Source organism: Ascidiella aspersa, chromosome 1 (genome assembly GCF_963924565.1).
Source record: "Ascidiella aspersa chromosome 1, kaAscAspe10.2, whole genome shotgun sequence".
Lineage (NCBI taxonomy): Eukaryota > Metazoa > Chordata > Ascidiacea > Phlebobranchia > Ascidiidae > Ascidiella > Ascidiella aspersa.
This window is the reverse complement of record NC_139447.1, coordinates 30,944,127-30,963,068: the sequence shown is the minus strand read 5'-3', so window position 1 is coordinate 30,963,068 and position 18,942 is coordinate 30,944,127. Positions and strand designations below refer to the sequence as shown.

Sequence of the window (18,942 nt, the reverse complement as noted above, 5' to 3'; positions counted from 1 at the left end):
GTCTATTCTTTTAGAATTTCCGGTTAAACCACGTTTCGGAAACCTTTTTAGGTCAGGGAGTCATAAAAGTCAAATATTATTGGTTGTTTTTCCATGAGAGCCATATAATATTTTTTTAACATTTAGTTATAGGTTGGCAAAAAATAGTAAATTGAGCAGGGTCGTTTAATTTGTTCTCGTTTAAAGGACAGAACACGCTATGCACCAAAAATGAATTAGCTAGATTTGCACAACTTTCCTTACGGAGTTTTGTTAAAAGAATAGGGCCTTTTGGATATTAAGAAATAGAGATTCCCCAAACACATAGCAGTCTCAAAAACAAATACTATGTCTAATGAAAAAGGAAATATAAAGTTAGGAAAGCGGCCGTGTCGGCGTGCAGTTTTATTCAGTTTTATTGACGAAAAGACATTTTGCCCTGCGCGTAAAATAGGATTAAACCTAGTTTTGAGTAAAAAAATTTAAAAAGTTAGTGTTGGCAAATCAAGCATGACGCTGCACCCAGATTGTTTCATCGATCCTGTGATACGAACTCGGGCTTAAAAAGTTATTCTGGTTGAAAATGGGACAAGTTTTGCCGACATGGCTAGAAAAGCTACCGAAGAATATTCGGAACAAGATGTAAAGTTACCGTTATGACTCAATGGAATGTGAAATGAGCGTGTAAAATCCACTTTAAATCAGGAGTATTTATGAATATTGGACTATTGAGTATCAATGACTGGATATTAACATCTGCTAAGTGTAACCTTTTATATACGTTTTTCATGCTGTTGGTTTATTGGTGCTTTACGCTTGAATCTTGATTGCTGATCTTTAAAACCAAAAACAAACGATTTAGCCTATACGCAGGATTGGGACGAACCATTTTACGTTTGTGATCTCGGAATAGTATTGGCGCAATACAAGCGTTGGATGAGAGAACTGCCTAACGTGCAACCGTTCTACGCTGTGAAGGCAAATCCTCTGAGCCCGTTGATAAGTACATTGGCAGCTCTTGGCGCTGGTTTCGACTGTGCGAGTAAGGTCGGTTACCTAATTTTGTTAGTCAACCGTTTGAAGTCCCAGTAAAGTATTTAAAAAAAAAACTTAAGTAGAAGTCTTAACAAAAAATGAACCAAATAGAAAAACTTAAGATAAATAACCCAACGTTATGAAAAAAATACATAATCAAAACTCTTTAAGTCATTTATCTTCGAAGCATTTGTCCAAAACTCTGAAGTCAATTTAAGTCATTTTACCCAACAGACTTAAGTCATTGCAACACTGGATCTTGTACCATGAACTTGGTAATAATAAGAATCCCTGTACTAGGCGGTTGGGTTTGAAATATTTGCTACCATTTTCGATTCACGACAGAAACGTTTTAGGACTATTCAAAAATTTACTGTGGAAAATAAAATCATTCTCGTTTGATTCTATGATTTCACGATTCGATGTTTGCGTTTCAGAATGAGGTTAATCACGTCATTTCCTGCGGCGTGAAACCGGATCGTATCGTTTTCGCAAATACCTACAAAATGACGTCACATATTTGCGCCGCGAGAAAACACGACGTCAGAACGATGACGTTCGACAACGAAGAAGAACTTTTAAAAATCAGTCGGCAATTTCCAAAAGCAAGGTATATTTGGTATGTTTGGCGAAAATACATGATTAGACAGATCTTTATAAACATGACGATTTTGCCAATTTAGAGAAAGAAGATGTAATCTCATTGACAATCTACAATATTAGTTTTTATTAGGCTGATGTTACTATCGTTATTGTTACTCAACATAGTTTAACTTAATTAGATAGAGAGGGTACATACGCAGGAGGTAAGTTTAATTCAAACAACACATCCCAATTAACAGCAAATAAAAACTGCTTACACAACTCTTTATCTCGCAGAACCTTTACCTTTAACTAGATTGGATATGTTCAAACTAGCAAATTAAAATATAAACTGTAACTATAATATTGATAACAAAAGCAAGTCAACAAAATACTCATTAATAAAATCAATTTACCAAAACTGCTGCTTACAGATTTTATCAAGTTATTTGACACTTTTTTTAGATTATTGTTGCGATTACACATGGACAACGCCGCTGGTTCCACTTCGAGATTTGCTGGTAAATATGGTGCCACTATGGATCAGTGCAGAAAACTAATAAGAATGGCTGTTGAACTTGGCATTGATATTATAGGCATTTGGTAAGTTGGTAACCACCGTGTTGTCCAACTAATATAGCTTTTACTTGCATAAAAATACTTAACATTAGTCTCTAGGTGTGGAGTAGACATAAATCGTTTAGCTAAATGTCATAGGACCCTCAAACGTTTCTAGTTACCACGTTGGCTCAGGCCACCCCGATGTGGATTCTTACCGACACGCAAACTCGCAAGCAAGACAACTTTTCGACTTTGCAAAAAATTGTGGCTTCGACTTCAAAATTTTAGATATCGGCGGTGGCTTTCCCGGAACTACAGATGACAACAAAATTCTTTCTTTCGAAACAGTTGGTTGCTCACATTTTGTTATTCCATTTTTCGTTATTATTTTAAATTGTCCCACTATAACTTTTCTTAGTTAAACCAAAAACACATTTCAATTAGAAACACGGCCAGTTTTGTTTTTATTTAGGCGAAAATACTTTGTGTTAAATGTAACGGATAGCATTAAATGAAACCAAAACTATACCCTGGAAACGACAAACTAGAAAGGGAAAACAAACAAATAAACAAGCTGAAAAAAAGATAGAAAGAAAAGAACGACATCAAAAATGTTCAAGACTTTTTTTAGTATGTTTATCCAAGCATTGGTTTTGTTTACACGCAACGTACTCTGGCATTCGAGTGTACAATATAGCACAAGGTTGTTAAGTAAACAACAACGCCGGGAACAAAAAAACGCGCAGTTTACAAGTTAGACTTATAAACACAATCCACTGACGCCAAACTCAGTTGATAAAAATGAAACATTTATGCGTAACCTTTCCATTTAGATTGCCAAAGTTATCCGCGAATCTTTAGACGAGCACTTTCCGCCCTCCAGTGGTGTGAAACTAATCGCCGAACCGGGAAGATTTTTTCCTGGACAGGCTTTTAATTTGGTCACAAACGTCCACGGAAAGCGAAAGACCGAAGGTAACATACTTAAATAAAGGAAAACAAGTTTGATGTAAACCAACAACTACAATTACTCGAACTTTTCTAACGATTGTTTTGTTTTAACCTCAGACGGAATGTCTTACGTTGTCAGCGACGGTCTTTACAACAGTTTTAACTGTGTGTTTTTCGAAGGAATGAATGTTTACCCAAAACCATTATTTGTGAGTTATTATTAAAACAGCCACTTAAGGTAATTTGGCTTTCAAATTTAAACATAACTTTTTATTTATTGAAAGCAACGTGCCTTGATACCCAAACAAATATTGTAACTGCATGCATTCTAGTTGTTTTTGCACTATCGTTTTAAATCTGGTTTAAACCTATTTTAACAGGACGCTAGGGATGATCAGGAAACCATCACGTCCACCATTTTTGGTCCATCGTGCGATGGCGGTGACGTCATCACCAGATCTGCTGAACTTGCAGAAATGAACATTGGCGAATGGATTATATGGAAAGGTGTATATGGTTTTCTAATTCGAGTGTATAATGTGTAAAATATTGACCACTTAACATAAGACGCTACGGACAAAATTATCAAAATAAAAGTTTAAATTTTATATATGATCAGGAGGATTTTTCAAATTAACTTAATATAGTTAAAGTTGAACTATTTATACCATGTTACGAACACTTTTACTCCACTATAGTACTAAATTCACGCATGGACGTTATTTATGCCCACACAGATATGGGATGCTACACTGCAATGCTGACCGTCGGGTTCAACGGATTTCAAACCTGCAAAGCGAAGTATTTTTGCAGCAAAGATAACTGGTAAAATTTCGAGACCAAAAATTAAAAGCTAAATATGAGCGCAACAAACTATCTAAGATTGTTTTAGGTTTTGCTAAAAGAGACATGAAATTAAATATAGCCGTGTGCTAAATACGTCAAGGCACTTTAGAACTAGAAATGGAGGTTAAATGTTTGTCGTTACTGTAATACGCATAATTAACACAGTGTGTTTAATTTTCAGGACCGAGTTGAAGGAACATTGCGAAATACCATCATTGTTGCCACAAATTGTCGATTAGAGGCTTCGAAACTAAACAGATTCTCCAAATGCTTCTATAAGCTTATATGCTCTACTACAAAATGCGATGGCAACCGCAGGCAAAATTGTTATAATCAATATATACATCGCAAAGAAGTTTCCCTCTTGTGTAAAACCCGAACAGCTTTTAATTCTTTTCGTGGGGTCTGCAGTAGCTCTAGTCTATACCCTTTAATTTTTTTGGCTTTTCTGTTTGTTGTAATTTGGCGGTTGTACTTATATGGCTAATCCGAAATAAATATAGCTTATTACGCAAAAACTTTACGCGATCAAGCTTCCGTACAGTTTAGTAGCGCAAAACATACAAAGAGTGCTCACGCTCTTCAGAAACAACATCAGACATTTCACAGTAAACATAGATCAAAAGGAGCATTTACATAGCCTCTTTGTTGTAATTTGTTGCTATTAATTGCTATTTTAGTTGAATAATTAAATTGCTTAATCATTTTGCGACTTTCCTTTAAAAAAATCCTTTAAAACTAAGGCTAAATACCGCTGCTTGAATATTAAAGGCAACAAAGAGATCCATTCGCGCCCAATCGAGAAGCGTGACAATTACAATTAAAGCCACAATATCTGTAGAACCAAATTACAACAACACCAGCAAGGAAGGGGACGTGTATACATGCTATAACATGGCTTTTTGGAACATAATTTTCACAATTAATTCTTGAAAAGCACACTATTGGCGACAATGTTTTCTTCACACGACAGAAAAAAGTAACGCAAGACGAAACCCAATGGTTTCAAAGCTTTGGCACGAGTCACATGCTCACATGTTGTACGCCAGTGCATTTCAGTACTCGAGCAGCTTTCGTAAAGCATACTTGAAAGTGGTAGGAGGGACAATTTCCAAAGATTTGTTATTACAGCTGACGCAGATACCTGTGACTCTTTGCAATACTGAATAATTAAGTCGCATTGTCGTTGTTCAGCTTTACTTTTTCGTGAAGAAAACATTCGTGGACAGAATTAAAGTCAAGTTAAACAAAATTAAGCCCAAGCAACTTGCGCAAATCAGTAAATTCTCTTATTCAACCTAGCTTAGGTCAAATATTCCAGGAGTATAGGTGATATATATTGACAAGAGCTGAAAATTTGAGCATTTGTTGTAAAAGGTTGGAATCAGTTAAGACATTTAATTAAAAAATATAAATTCTAGCAAATCGTTCGTAAAGGCAACAAGTTGCTTATTCCGGAGTGAACAGGACAGGCCTTAGAACAGTGGTTCTCAACCGGCGTGCCGCGGCGCCCTGGTGTGTCATTTGTAATGCTCAAAGGGTGACGATGGGTATTTTTAGAAGTTTTAAGAATTTGATTTTTTCTCACAACTTTTTGTGTACGATTGGAGGCCTATTATATCAAATGACTAGGACGATTATTTTTTGAGCTAAAAATGAGAAACTTTGACCTAAAAAATTGAAAGTTTGAAAAATTTTGCGCTGAAAATATAATTTTTTGACAAAATTTTGACCTACTAGAAATACATGGATTAAAAAAGCTTATTTTTGTTGTAAGTACGGCATTACGTGTCTTGGCGTCGTCAACCACACGTTTTAGATGTTTTACTGACGATTGGTGGTTCACAAATCAGTCATTTTTTTCGGGTTTATGCAAAACTTATAAAATGCTTTTATTTCAAAAAGACAAACAACTAAAAAAATGCCAAAAAAAGCAAGGCGCTGGTTATTTTAGAAAAAAAATTGTGTAAACAGTTGAATCACAAGCGAAAAAGACAGCAAATACTGTTCAATATACATTTGTCCAAATTAGTGATAAACAACTTTATGGGCTTAATGCAAAAACGAAGTTCGAGTTGAGCATAATGCGATAAACCAGGCCTGGGTGGTTGGGTGGTTAATTCTGCAATCTCGTGTATAACGTTTATATTGCTCTAATGAAGATATAAATACAGTTAAAATGTCGTTGAATAGAACTCGAAACTAATTTTTTTTTGATAAAATTTTAACTGCACGACACTTTCAAACAGCATACTATAGTTCAATGAAACATGAACACACATATGTGCGTGTTAACCACTGAGATCTAGCCCTTCTTATTGATCGACAGATTCGGTGGGTCTGCAATGGTTTTCGGTGTACTAGCTTACTATATTTTTTTATTTTGTAAACGATTGATGTTCGTTTTTAATCAATTGTGATTTGAAATAATTTTGACAAATTTTGACCTAACGTGTAAATTTTGACCAAATTTTGACTTTTTTTGACTAGTCAAAAAATAATCGCCCTACAAATGACATTTATCTCCATTCCGCTTATAGTGACATTTCAGTAAAATACTCAAGAAAAATTTAAGTCGGGGTGCCGAAAATCTATTTATTATTTTTGAGGGGTGACGTAAGCCATAAAAGGTTAAGATCACTGCGTTAGTGCTACGTGTTCACCAACACAATAAACACCGAAATCGATCAATTTCCATAAGCCAAATCTCAAGAGTTTTATTATCATTAAGTTATTTTACGAACAAATAAATAGGGTCTTAGATTAGCGCGTTCTAGCTTTCGCATAATCAAAGGTTTTCTTCGGTTTCATAATATAATATTTGACGATACGATGTTTTGCGTTTGTTATGTTGCTAAAGCAATTGAGTTGACTTAATTGCAAAATTCCTTAGTTTTCGTTGAAAGTAAATTTATTTTTGTATAAATTAAAGTTCGTCCTAATTACGTGTCTGATATAATCTCTAAAGTCTAAGTCCTTTCGAGGTTAATTACTGTCTGCAAAACAAACCACTTATCCGCCACGCATTGGCGACAAATTTGGCCTTAGAAATAGTCCGTCATAATCTTAAAAGTGTGCCTAGTCATGTTTACAAATGGCCCTAACATGACGCGTTTCTTACGTGTTACTTTTTTCTATGTTAAGGCTATACTAGCGGTTCTCAACCAGCGGGACATCGAAACTTGAGTTGGGACACAGACACATTTAAAAAAGCTTGATTCATTCATTTAGTTTCATTTGTCACCATACTTAATTTATAGGAATAATGGCTTGGGAAGAATTGAAAAGGAGTGCAAATGAAACTTTTTTATTAATTGTTCAAATATCTCAGCAAGTATATATAATAATCTCAAGCAAAAAGGTTGAGAACCACTGGGCTATACAGTATACAACTATACATGCTATATGTCTTAGTGGTGTTTTCGCTGTGGTTGGCATTTTACAACATTCTCTTCGAATTGTTTAAATTTGGTAAACGAAAAAAAATCTGGCTATTTCCTTTCTTACGGGAGTTATTTGTAGCTGGTTTTGTTGCGTTTACTCCAGTGCTTCCCAACCAGTGGGTCGAGAAGCTATTTCATGTGGGTCGCGATTCGCGAAGCATTTTTAAATGTTATTGTTTCTTTTAGATCGGGAGTTGCATTATTATTACGTAACATTTATGCACAATATCACAAATACTTAACAATTAGATGTGACGCATTAACTATTTCAGTACGTACACCAGTAGTAAAGATGAAGGTTTGAGGTAACTTTATTTATTTGGTTATATCTCATTGTGGGTCGCGCAATAAAACTTGCATTCAAAGTGGGTCGCGAACTAAAAAAGGTTGGGAAGCACTGATTTACACAACATTTTTCCAAAATGGCCTTTTTACTTAGGCATTTTTATAGTTGTTTGTCAACCAAGTTTTGCATAAACACGAAAAAACAATTTTTTGTGTTCGACCAGTAGTCAGTAAAACTTTAAAAACGTGTGGCTGGTGACGGTAAGACACTACTAATGCAGCATTTCAAAGAAAACAGATTATTTTAATCAAAGTATTACTAACAGGTCAACATTTTGTGACTAAAGTATTTTTAGGTTAAAATTTCCTATTTTTTAGGTCAACAAATAATCGCCCCAATTATCAGTTTACAACAGTTTAGAACTCTAACAGTGAGTGAGCTAAATATATCCGGCGGATTCTATTTGTGCGGTTTGTGTTTTTAACGCTTAGGTGCTGGTGGGTTTGCAATTTAAATAAATTGAAATTTAATTTATGGATTAAGCATGGAGCTGCATCCAGATTGTTTTATTAACCCTATGGTCCAAGTTCGAGCCCAAAAAGTTATGCTGGTGGAAAACGGAGAAAGTTTGACCGACGTTGCAAGAAAAACTACCGTAGAATATTCGCAACAAGAAGTAAGTATACATTTAGGCGCAACAAAGTGTCCTTGAATAAATTAGATCTAGTGATTATTTTGAAACAGCAGTAAAAATGTAGTGTAAAAAATAGAGAATAAAAATATAAATGCTGTGTGACTTAACGGCCTTAAGGTTTCTTGGTTTAGATTGTTTTTAATCTTCTACTAAATTTATTTTGTTCACTCGCACCTAACTTTGTACTAAAAAACAAGCAGGTTTAAAACACCCACTATCAAATTAGGTTAATTTTACATAAAGAAAAAATGTACCGGAAACGAAACAGGTTGCAAATAACTTCAAAAGAGATAAAGATTCTCTAGCAAAAAATGACACGTTTTGTATTTTTTTGTTTGTTTTATTTCAAAAAAAAATTTGTCCGGTTGATGTTCAGGATCCAGCTTGATTTTGATAGAGATTATTGGTACACATCGTTCGCACTGAAAGAAAAAAGCATTTTTTTGCTTTTTGTTATACGTTAAAAAAATGTAAGGTGCACTTACGTATTTGACGTCATAACTTACCGTTAATTTTTTTGCAGAATTACCAGTATTATTAATCAACACCCTACAATCTGTCAAAATGCAAAATTAAACCTGAATAAAAAACAACTGTTAAGTTCCTGTAATAAAATAAAGCGTTAGCAATTTTGATTCCATTCGGCAAACGCTTCAAAACCCTGACTGACTCATTCTCTAACAGCGGTAGAAAGCGCATCTAACAACCGAGATTCATTACAATCAAGCAATAAAACCTAGCCCGGTACAAAGGTGCAAACTGAAGCTCAGCGTAGTAAGTGGGTCAAGCAACAATCGGTTTTGTCAGCACTGTGCTATAAAAAGTATTAAATGCATAATCACCTTGCATCCGGTCCATTAACTCTTGAGTTGCGTGTAATTCTGGAAAACTTGGAAGTTTCGTCGAATCCTTTCTTCATCATGGCCTAAATAAAATATATACTCCACTTTATAGAAGGGTATTACACTTACAATCAAGTATTGCGCGTTAAGTCAAACTATGACGAAAAATAGGACCTACATACCAGTGGTGAAACTGCAAACTTGAAATTGTGGACTTTGTCCAATGTAAGTCCGTAGGCGGTCAGGAATGGACCAATCTTCTTTCTGTAAAAATAAACGAAAAATATTGCGAAGGCATTTGTTCGAATATGGCAGCACAACTTACTGTGTCACTTGAGACTTTGTGAGACCTCTTGTTATTTGACTTGTCTTCTCTTTGTCTTTGCTTCGGTTGTTGAGTGCTGTCTTGTCTTCTGCCTTATTTGCTTACTTTTCAGGCGCAAGTTTATCTTTTATACACGCAAAGGCGAAATTCGTAAAACGAATGCGCGGCGAGCTTTTTATCGAAAGATACAAGCGATGACATAACATATAGGCTAAATACCATACACTTAACCTGCAGGCTAATCAGGATAAACAAAAGATTTTTAATTTTGGTTCAGGTTGTTTGTGTTAAACATTTACACAGGATTATTATTGCGATTAATTCAAAATACAAAGTTTGGGTTATTCGCAAAGATCAGTTATGGCAGAAATTATTTTTTAGTCTAAAATTAATCGTGACTCTAACATGTATCAGAAAATGGTAAATGGTCGTTATTTGGCAAATTTGACAAACCCAAATATGTTTGCTTTTCTGATTCCTGAACCAAACTTAAATATATAAGCCTAAAAAATAACATAAAGAAGAATGGCTGTAGCACAAATTCTTAACCTTCGAACCTCTGAAAAAAATTAATTAAAAAACCTTAAAATGGAACCTTAAAATGGTAAATTTGTATACTTTCCAAAATTCTAACTTTTCAATTCAAAATTTGGTTAAATAAATTGCGGATGTTATCGACTGGTCAACTTCGATTGTGAGATAAATGTAAAAAAAAAACAGGAACGGGCTTTTCGAATTGGCAAACATTCAATTGGCTTTAACGCATAACGTCCGTTACATTTAAGGCACGAAAATCAAACCGTTACTTAACACACCTTAAAATGATAAAACGCGCCGATTTGACGTGCCAAATACGTCATAATGGCGTACGCCGCGATTTGAAAGGTGACGTAAGCATTTACGTCATTTGCAATAAAGAAATGCACGAAAAATGGTGCATATTCCTGTAGACAGCACATACAGTAAACAAACGAACCGCTATCAGCAAGTTGTTTACCGGTGTTCAGCATTTGAAAACGTGCTTTAACGAATAAAAAAATCCCACAATCGAAGTTGACGCGCGCTTCAGCCATTTGCTATTATAACATTACATCACTTGGTTATGTTTCGATTAACTTGTAGTGGAGTCCATTAATGTGTTGACGTTAAAGCGACGAAGAAGCGGTGTCTTGAAGTGGTTGAAGGATATCTGTAGTGAAATACAGCTTATTATAATTAAATTTATTTTCCAGGCATAGAATTAATCCAGGGCTTACTAAAATGGCGTCTATGAACCCCTTGGTGGAACGCCTATTGAGATAATAGTGTGTATTTAAGAAGTAATCAATTTTTCAAAGAAATCAGTTTAATTAAAAAAAACAGTTTTGCACTGAATGTATGGGGACAGAAATCAGCACATTTATGAAGTCGATTTGTTTTGTGGCGTGGCGTAAACTTGTGGCGTCATTTTTTCATTTTTTTTGGCCTACCGTGGTCCACGCGAGCCAAAAATAATTTTGGGGGTAAAACACCGGATTAATTTAAAGTAGACCTCAGGTAATTACAACAAAATTGTTTTGAGAGCTATTTGGAATAGGAAGATCATGGTTCTAACATTTTTTTATTTTACTTTAGGATGCTAAAAAGATCCCATTGCTAAAAATAAATAATACAATAAATGCGTCGAGAAAAACTTGTTCTTCTGGACTCTATAAAATGATCAGCTTGGTGTAACAGCGCATAGCCATGAATAGCATTAAAAACCCGAAAGTCGATTCGTGGTACGGAAGTTTGTTTTGAAAAATACTATCAGTGTTGAAGATATTAAAACCTTAACATCGCAGAGTTATCGTAAGATCAAGTAACTCACTCATTGGATGGTCTCATTATCCAAAAAATTCCAATCTTCCATGAGAATGACGCGATGCTCTGTCCCTAAACCAAACAAAATACTAAAATTTAACAATTAAACAGTCAAACATTTGTTTAGTTATAGGCTATGTAATTAGCGGGAATTTGTATTTGCAAAGAAGTACATTGCAGGGTTAAATATAACGCCACAAATACGATAGAACAGTAAGTCTCCGGAATTAAATCATTGCAATTTTGTTTATTTCGAGAATATCCCAACAGATTAAACGCATGCCATTTAAATTACAACTTAAAACCACTTTAAGTTTTGTCTGTTTTCACAATATTTCAAACTCACTTTGTTTGGAAACTGGAGGTATGATTATCCATTCCATTTTCGTTTCCGGAGCCTTCGCGCATCCAGGACCTTCGCCGAATCTTCAACAAAATAAAATTAGTTTAGACTTTTTGTCAAAATATTTAACGCTTGTTGCCACTACGATAATTTTCATGCGCTATTATTACAAATAGTGATGCACGTGTTTTTTGAACTCGTTCACAATCAACAAACGCAAATAATCCCAAGCTCCACGAGCTACAAAACAACACCTTAACAACATTGAAAACATTCTTTCTTCGAGAATAGTCATACTCATAGTCAAAGCTTTAAACTCTCTTTTAACGGTTTATTTTGTTTGTATCAACGGCCTTTAAGTACAACATTTTGTACTGTGGCAACTGCCAAGCAATAAACTACAAACAATACTAAATAAATCTTCAAACTAACAACATTAAAACGACCGCACCAAAACAAAGACCCTGACACTCAAGTTTTTATCGAATGTGTAAACCGGCTTTCCAGTTATAAACTATCTGCATCTGATTTTTTATTTTTGTTTGCTGGTAGGTTTATCATGAATTATAAAACCTCAGGTTTCTCTCTCAACACAAAACTTAACACTCAACGCGCTAGCTAATCTAAAAGCACGCTTTCCCTCAAGCCTGTTCACCTGATCTCCTGTTTCCCCAAGTGCTGTTTTGCCGCCAATTAAATCACATTCCAATGTGTTTTAAAGGAAACTGCCTTAAAGTGGAGCTCGCAGATAGCCAAATACTCTTTTTATTTTGCAAATAAAATAATTTCAATTTTTTTACGTTTTTTTTTAATTATATTTTTTTGAAAACAGATATATATTTTGCGATAAAGTTTAACGTGTTTTGTACCGCAAACGCTATATAAATCTATTATAAACGATCTATAACATAACCTCCAACATGTAATTTCATTGTTGTTTTTTCCTTGTCGAAATTATTCTACAGGATTGGGATGAACCATTCTACGTTTGTGATCTCGGAATAGTATTGGCGCAATACAAGCGTTGGATGCGGGAACTCCCTAACGTGCAACCGTTCTACGCTGTGAAGGCAAATCCTCTAATTCCAGTGATAAGAACATTGGCAGCCCTCGGGACTGGGTTCGACTGTGCAAGTGGGGTAAGGCAGTGAAACTATTTGACTGGTAGATTATAAAATTCACCCCTTAATATCGAATAACACTCCAAATGAATTGGTTTAAGAATGAGTACTAACGTAATGAAACGTTGAACACTTTTGAACGCCCCTTGGGCGGATAACTGGTTGGGTTTTGTCACACATTAAACACTTCCTAATATTTAAACAATAAATTATCAACACACAAAAGTCCAATCTACTTGAAAAAAATTATGCTTTTAATGCATATTAACTCACATTATTGTGTTTATTTTTTGTTTTTCTACTTTTATTGTGTGTTTTTGTAATTGCATTTTTCCACATTGATAAATCTTACTTTATGGATAAATATCGTTTTTTGCTTGTGTTATTGATCTTTTATTTGTTTGGTGATGGCTGTAGGTCGTTGATTGGGTTTCCAATCTAAGCTTTGATACTTTTATCAAAACAATTGTTCAACTGACACAAAGTTATAAATTAAGGAATGTAGTAACAACACTTAAACTATCGTATATTAAGCAAATTTGGTTTATGACAGAGAAGTTAATTTTACAGTTTTGCAGTAAACGTGGAAGCTCGTCTTTTTACTCCTCTCGATTTTCTGAATTTTACCATTTTAGAACGAGATTATTCACGCCATTTCCTGTGGGGTGAACCCGGGTAGCATCGTTTTCGCGAACACCAACAAGATGACGTCACATATTTGCGCCGCCAAAAAGCGCGACGTCACATTGATGACGTTCGACAACGAAGAAGAACTTGTGAAAATCAGTCAGCACTTTCCAAAAGCCAGGTCTGTTTATGTACGTGGAACGAAGTATATATAGTAGACATGGACACAGCTCGTCGACACGTTGTTTGCGGCTCATCTTGCTGAATGAATATACCTAATTGATGAAATCTTGTTCACTCATTTAAAAAAAAATTCAATGTTTTAAATTCGTTCTGTTGTGACTAAAGCAGCATTCGTATAGTCCTATTTAACTAGAATATCCACTATAATATAACATTCTAACATAATATTGAGACCTCACAGAGAATCAAACCCACACGATTTTATGGATTGTGATTGCTTTTTTTTCTGTGGTATCCTGTTCTCTTAAAATATTAAATCACAAAAATAACACGAGAAAGGTCATTATTATTTCACTAATTTAAGCAAGTCACTGTATATAAATTGCCAAATGCTTAAAGTCAACCCTCTAGCTTGTTGTTTAAATCAAATGTTTGGTGGTTTGAAAAAATCAATTTCATAAGCAACGTTGAAAAACGTCTTTAATGATTTGACAGCCAAAATTAACAGGTTGAACAGAATTTGAACAATATTATAACTGTTGGTGCAAGGAAAGCCATCGCAGACTCACCGAATCTGACGATCCAGTTTAGTTCGAACCTCACTGCAGGTTATACTTGTTTTTCTAGCTTGTAGATCGACAGGTTCGGTTGGTCAGCGGTTGCTTTCGGTGTACTTACGATACGTAAGCCGTAATCGTTGGTTAAAAAGCATTCAGAAGGACTAGATCAGAGTTGTTAAACACATATGTGTGTGTATCATTCATTGGAGTTATTATAACTGTTATTGAAAAATAATAAACCTTTTTTATTCTACCTTTTTAAATGGTTTCCACCATGCTTCAGATTGTTGTTGCGATTGCACATAGACGACGACGCCGATTCAGGTTTGACGTTTGCCGGTAAATTCGGCGCCACCGTTGAACAGTGCAAGCATTTGATAACCAAGGCTGAACAGCTCGGAGTTGAAGTAGTTGGTGTTTGGTAAGTATGTACTAGAGAAGACATGCACTATTCAAAATAGTTCAAGGGCCGCATCAATTCAAAACAAACCATCGCGGGCGTACACTGCAGTTGATATAATCATTGTAACTGGCATATATACGTTGTTCTCGAGTGTAATGAGTGCACTTATATGCAACAGGCCTAAGTATAATATTGCGAAGCGAGAAAAAATGATTTAGTTGTTTTTTAAATGGACAAAACTTTAACATTTGATAATATGCCTTCCAGCACATAAATTCAATTCAAATAATTATCCCATTCGTAGTGTAATTTAACAAAAATAGCAATGTGTAGAGTTTATGAGTCACACGGTGCAACAAGGCATAGTATATGCATAGCGATTTTGGGCTGATTAGATTACTTTAAAACGAACAAATCATATTAAAAACACGTAGTGAAATGCCAAAATTTTTTGGGGGGCAAGTCCTGTTATTACATCGCTGTTAGTGACCATCCATTACTAAACACTGTGTAGTAGACCTCATAATAGACTACTATAGTAAGTTTTGCAGGCTTGTACTACGTTGTTCGGACATTAGAGAGATAAATTAATAAACGTAGAATTATCAGAAATATAAAAAAAGAAAGAGAGTGTTTATTTCGGATGTAGTCATCCATTCTACCGAAAAATATAACTGTTAATGTGTAATATTAACTAATATTATTTATCTCGGTTCATACCCGTATTTGTCCAATTCAAGACTTTAACTTGGTGAAGCACGGTTGTGCGAAAGCTCGTCAACAGTAAACTACAGTTTGTCAGCAACGCCATTTGTATTTAGTTTTTACTAGTATTTAATCAGATGCTGTCTTTCAACTGTTTTTTAGCTATCACGTTGGTTCTGGACACCGCAATGCTGATGCCTTTAGAAAAGCCAACTCACAAGCGAGGGAGCTTTTCGGCTTTGCAAAAGCTTTCGGATTCGATTTCAACGTTTTGGATATCGGTGGTGGCTTTCCCGGAACTACGCACGAAAACAAAATTCTTTCTTTTGAAACAGTTCGTGGCTTGGAATTTTTTTCTTTCAACGGCATTTATGCTGCAATTTTGGCATTTAATCGCTGCTTGTCTTTTTCTCAGTAAAGACAACGGGTGTCGCAGTACCCTAGTTTTAAAACGAGAACTAATGTGTATAATTAGTCTGTAAGTGCAGCAGCAACATCAAATGATAAAGAACGTTATTAAAACATTAAAGTAGTTTAATGTAACAAGCTAACTTTGTAAAAAAAAACTCTTAAACAAACGTGTTACCAAATACCTAACAAATGCAATTTGAAACGCAATGTGTTTTGTAGATGGCCGAAGTTATCCGCGAGTCCCTTAAACAGCACTTTCCGCCATCTAGCGGTGTGAAACTAATGGCCGAACCAGGGAGATTCTTTTCTGGACAAGCTTTTAATTTGGTTACAAATGTTCACGGAAAACGAAAGACAGAAGGTGATCTGCTAACGAAAATATTAATTGTTTTTATATTTATTGGTAGAAGTATTATTTGTTTTAGATAACATTGTTATTTGATAACTTTTTTTTATCTATATTAGTGATAAGTCAACAACTTTAATTACTAGAACAATGTAATTTAAACTTTCAGTTTCTCAACCTATATAAATCTAAAGCTTTTATTTATTTGCATAATGCTAAACATTATTATCAAAAATATATTTTTTGGATATGTAAAATCAACTTCAAATTAAACTATAAGCTTATGTATATAGGCTATTTAAATCGATTCGCTCTTATCTTAAGCTCTGAAACAAATGTAGCAGGTTTGCAATGATATACTCCCTAAAAAACATTTAATTTGTGGCTTTAGAAGACACGTATTTACGCACTATCAATGAAGAAAACATACATTTAAAACAACTGTTTGGTTAAAGGAATATTTATTTATCGCCCCAATTTTACAAAGAGTGATTAATTATGCAATTTCATCAAAAAAAAAATATTTTTGTTGCTGTTAGCCTCTAATCCAATATATCGGCCTATCTCTATTTTATTGGTAAACAAAATTCCTTAGAATTTTTAAGCAACATTCCTTTAAACATATGTTGTTTTGTTTTATCCTCTAGCCGGAATGTCCTACGTTGTCGGCGATGGACTCTACAACAGTTTTTTCATGTCTCACTTTGATAGAACTCCTGTTTATCCTCAAACCTTGTTTGTGAGTCAATTTACCCTCTTTTTATATAGGGGTCGGAATGTATGTTATAAGCCTTGGTTAAAATCCTTGATATACCTTAACAATTTCACGCAAAATATTACAAACTCGTTTTGCAAATATTAAAACTAATAAAACCCAATTCCGATTGGCACTGTTGCAAATTACTTTATCGCTTACAGAAGCAGTTATCACTATAAAACGACGTTGGCGAGTAGTTTCAATATTTTAAAGTCGGGCGCAGCCCTATGGCAAGAAGTTTAAGAAGCTTAATATACGATCACAATAGTTCTCAAAGGACAAGAGCTCGTTTTTTTCATTACATTAATGTCGTTTGAAACGTTCGTATTTAGGACAAAAAAGGCACCAAGACCATCACGACCACCATATTTGGTCCGACATGCGACGGTGCCGATGTCATCACTAGATCTGCTGAACTTCCAGAAATCAACATCGGCGAATGGATTCTATGGAAAGGTGTGACTAAATCGAGGATTGTCCACTAAATATGTTTATCTACTTCTTCTTTTAGACTACAAAATTGCAAAAACATATTTTCGGTTTATTCGGGAAGAAAAAAAACAAGAATTTTTCTAATAGGGGCTTCTACCTGCAGTGTATTTACAGCCTATTTAACACCACATATAATTAAATCTAAGAAATATGTAAAGCTAATATTTCTCTGGTACAAAAAATAACACATTGACCAATTAAAATCGCACAATTCACCCCAGAGACAAAGCTACGTGCGGCCTCAATAAAATTAATAACAACCTATTTGTGGAAGCAATTTAAAGAGGAACTTATGGCGAACCCTGCCTTAAACAAATCTTTAGAAGCGAATAGTGTTTGTCGACCTACCAATGATGCATTTAATATAATCACATTAGAAACGAATTTCTGCTTCAACAGATATGGGGTGCTACGCTGCTTTGCTGAGCGTCGGATTCAATGGATTTCAAACGTGCAAAGCAAAATATTTCTGTAGCAAAGATAAATGGTAAGTAAATTTGTCACAGGAAAATAAACTAAGCAAATGTTACCTGACAAATTCAATCCGCGCTTAACGATTCACAAAATACTGAAATAGCTAAATTGAAGCACTTGTGAAAAAAACATGTAGCCTAGTAAGGTGAGATCATAACATAAACAAAACTACTAATTTGATTTTTCCGCTACTGCTTTTGCTGAAAATACCATTGTAGTTTCATTTATAAAACCGATAGCATTAAACTACCTGAAATTGTGAATATTTGGAAAAAAAATATATTTATTTTTCAGTCGCCTGGTACTCAAAATATTGTGCTAAACTCAACTCACACCACGATGTTTTCTTTTTTATAGGACAGAACTGAAAGAGTTATGCGAAGCACCATCATTGCTGCCAGAACTCATCAACTAATCTTCAAACACTTTAGATTTATAATAACTCTTTTTCTCTGTGAAAAATATTTATGAAGTATGCGGAAAAAACTAATTGGTGGAGTTACTGTATAAGATGTATATCTTTTCTTCAAGCTATTTGCCAGTTTGTCGTTATAAACGAAAATATGACTCTGTTTTCAGCAAGCTATAAATTCGCATACCAAGGTTTATGAAATCAGTACTTAATTACCCTAAGCTGTATAAACGTATTCGATAAAGTTTTCTCTTTTGAAGTTCCAGCTATCAATTAAAAAACACTTTTGTATATTAGCCATTGATATAAAAATGTTGCTTCCAGTGATGTTTGAATTTGCGAACTCAAGTTTGTGTAACAGAAGCCTTGCCAATGAAACGTGAAGAATTTAATCGAAAAAGATTTTTTGCAAAATCGTGAAACTTTCAAAACTTTTAAACATGCACCTTGTTGTGACAAACATCAATAAAGAATCAGACGAGACTAACTTTGTAACAAAAATCGTATTTCGCTCGTGGGAATAAAAAAATCCTTCCGGTTTAATTTTATTGCAAAAATCACAATACGCAGTCGGCGATTTTTCGACATAAATGTAAAAACTGTTAAACCATTATAATGGTATTTATTGAAATTGCACGTAGTCCGAATAAGTTGATATGAAAACTGACAAAATATAGATAATACAGAAATCTGTTCTGTGCGTAAACGCAGTCAAACAAGAA

General features: G+C 34.6%; 2 protein-coding genes across 2 annotated transcripts; both read left to right on the top strand.

Annotated features, from left to right (window-relative positions):
- Positions 1-582: 582 nt before the first annotated feature.
- On the top strand, positions 583-4,193 carry LOC146169745 (antizyme inhibitor 2-like). The gene is made up of 10 exons (XM_083387125.1): positions 583-621; positions 853-1,026; positions 1,452-1,624; positions 2,062-2,199; positions 2,333-2,504; positions 2,991-3,132; positions 3,226-3,317; positions 3,489-3,615; positions 3,846-3,909; positions 4,136-4,193. The coding sequence occupies exons 1-10, from the start codon at positions 583-585 to the stop codon at positions 4,191-4,193; spliced, it is 1,179 nt and encodes a 392-aa protein (XP_083243251.1).
- A 4,034-nt stretch (positions 4,194-8,227) lies between these two features.
- Positions 8,228-18,223, top strand: LOC146169744 (antizyme inhibitor 2-like). The gene is made up of 10 exons (XM_083387113.1): positions 8,228-8,359; positions 12,695-12,868; positions 13,486-13,658; positions 14,504-14,641; positions 15,491-15,662; positions 15,959-16,100; positions 16,733-16,824; positions 17,175-17,298; positions 17,734-17,821; positions 18,166-18,223. The coding sequence occupies exons 1-10, from the start codon at positions 8,228-8,230 to the stop codon at positions 18,221-18,223; spliced, it is 1,293 nt and encodes a 430-aa protein (XP_083243239.1).
- Positions 18,224-18,942: the final 719 nt, after the last annotated feature.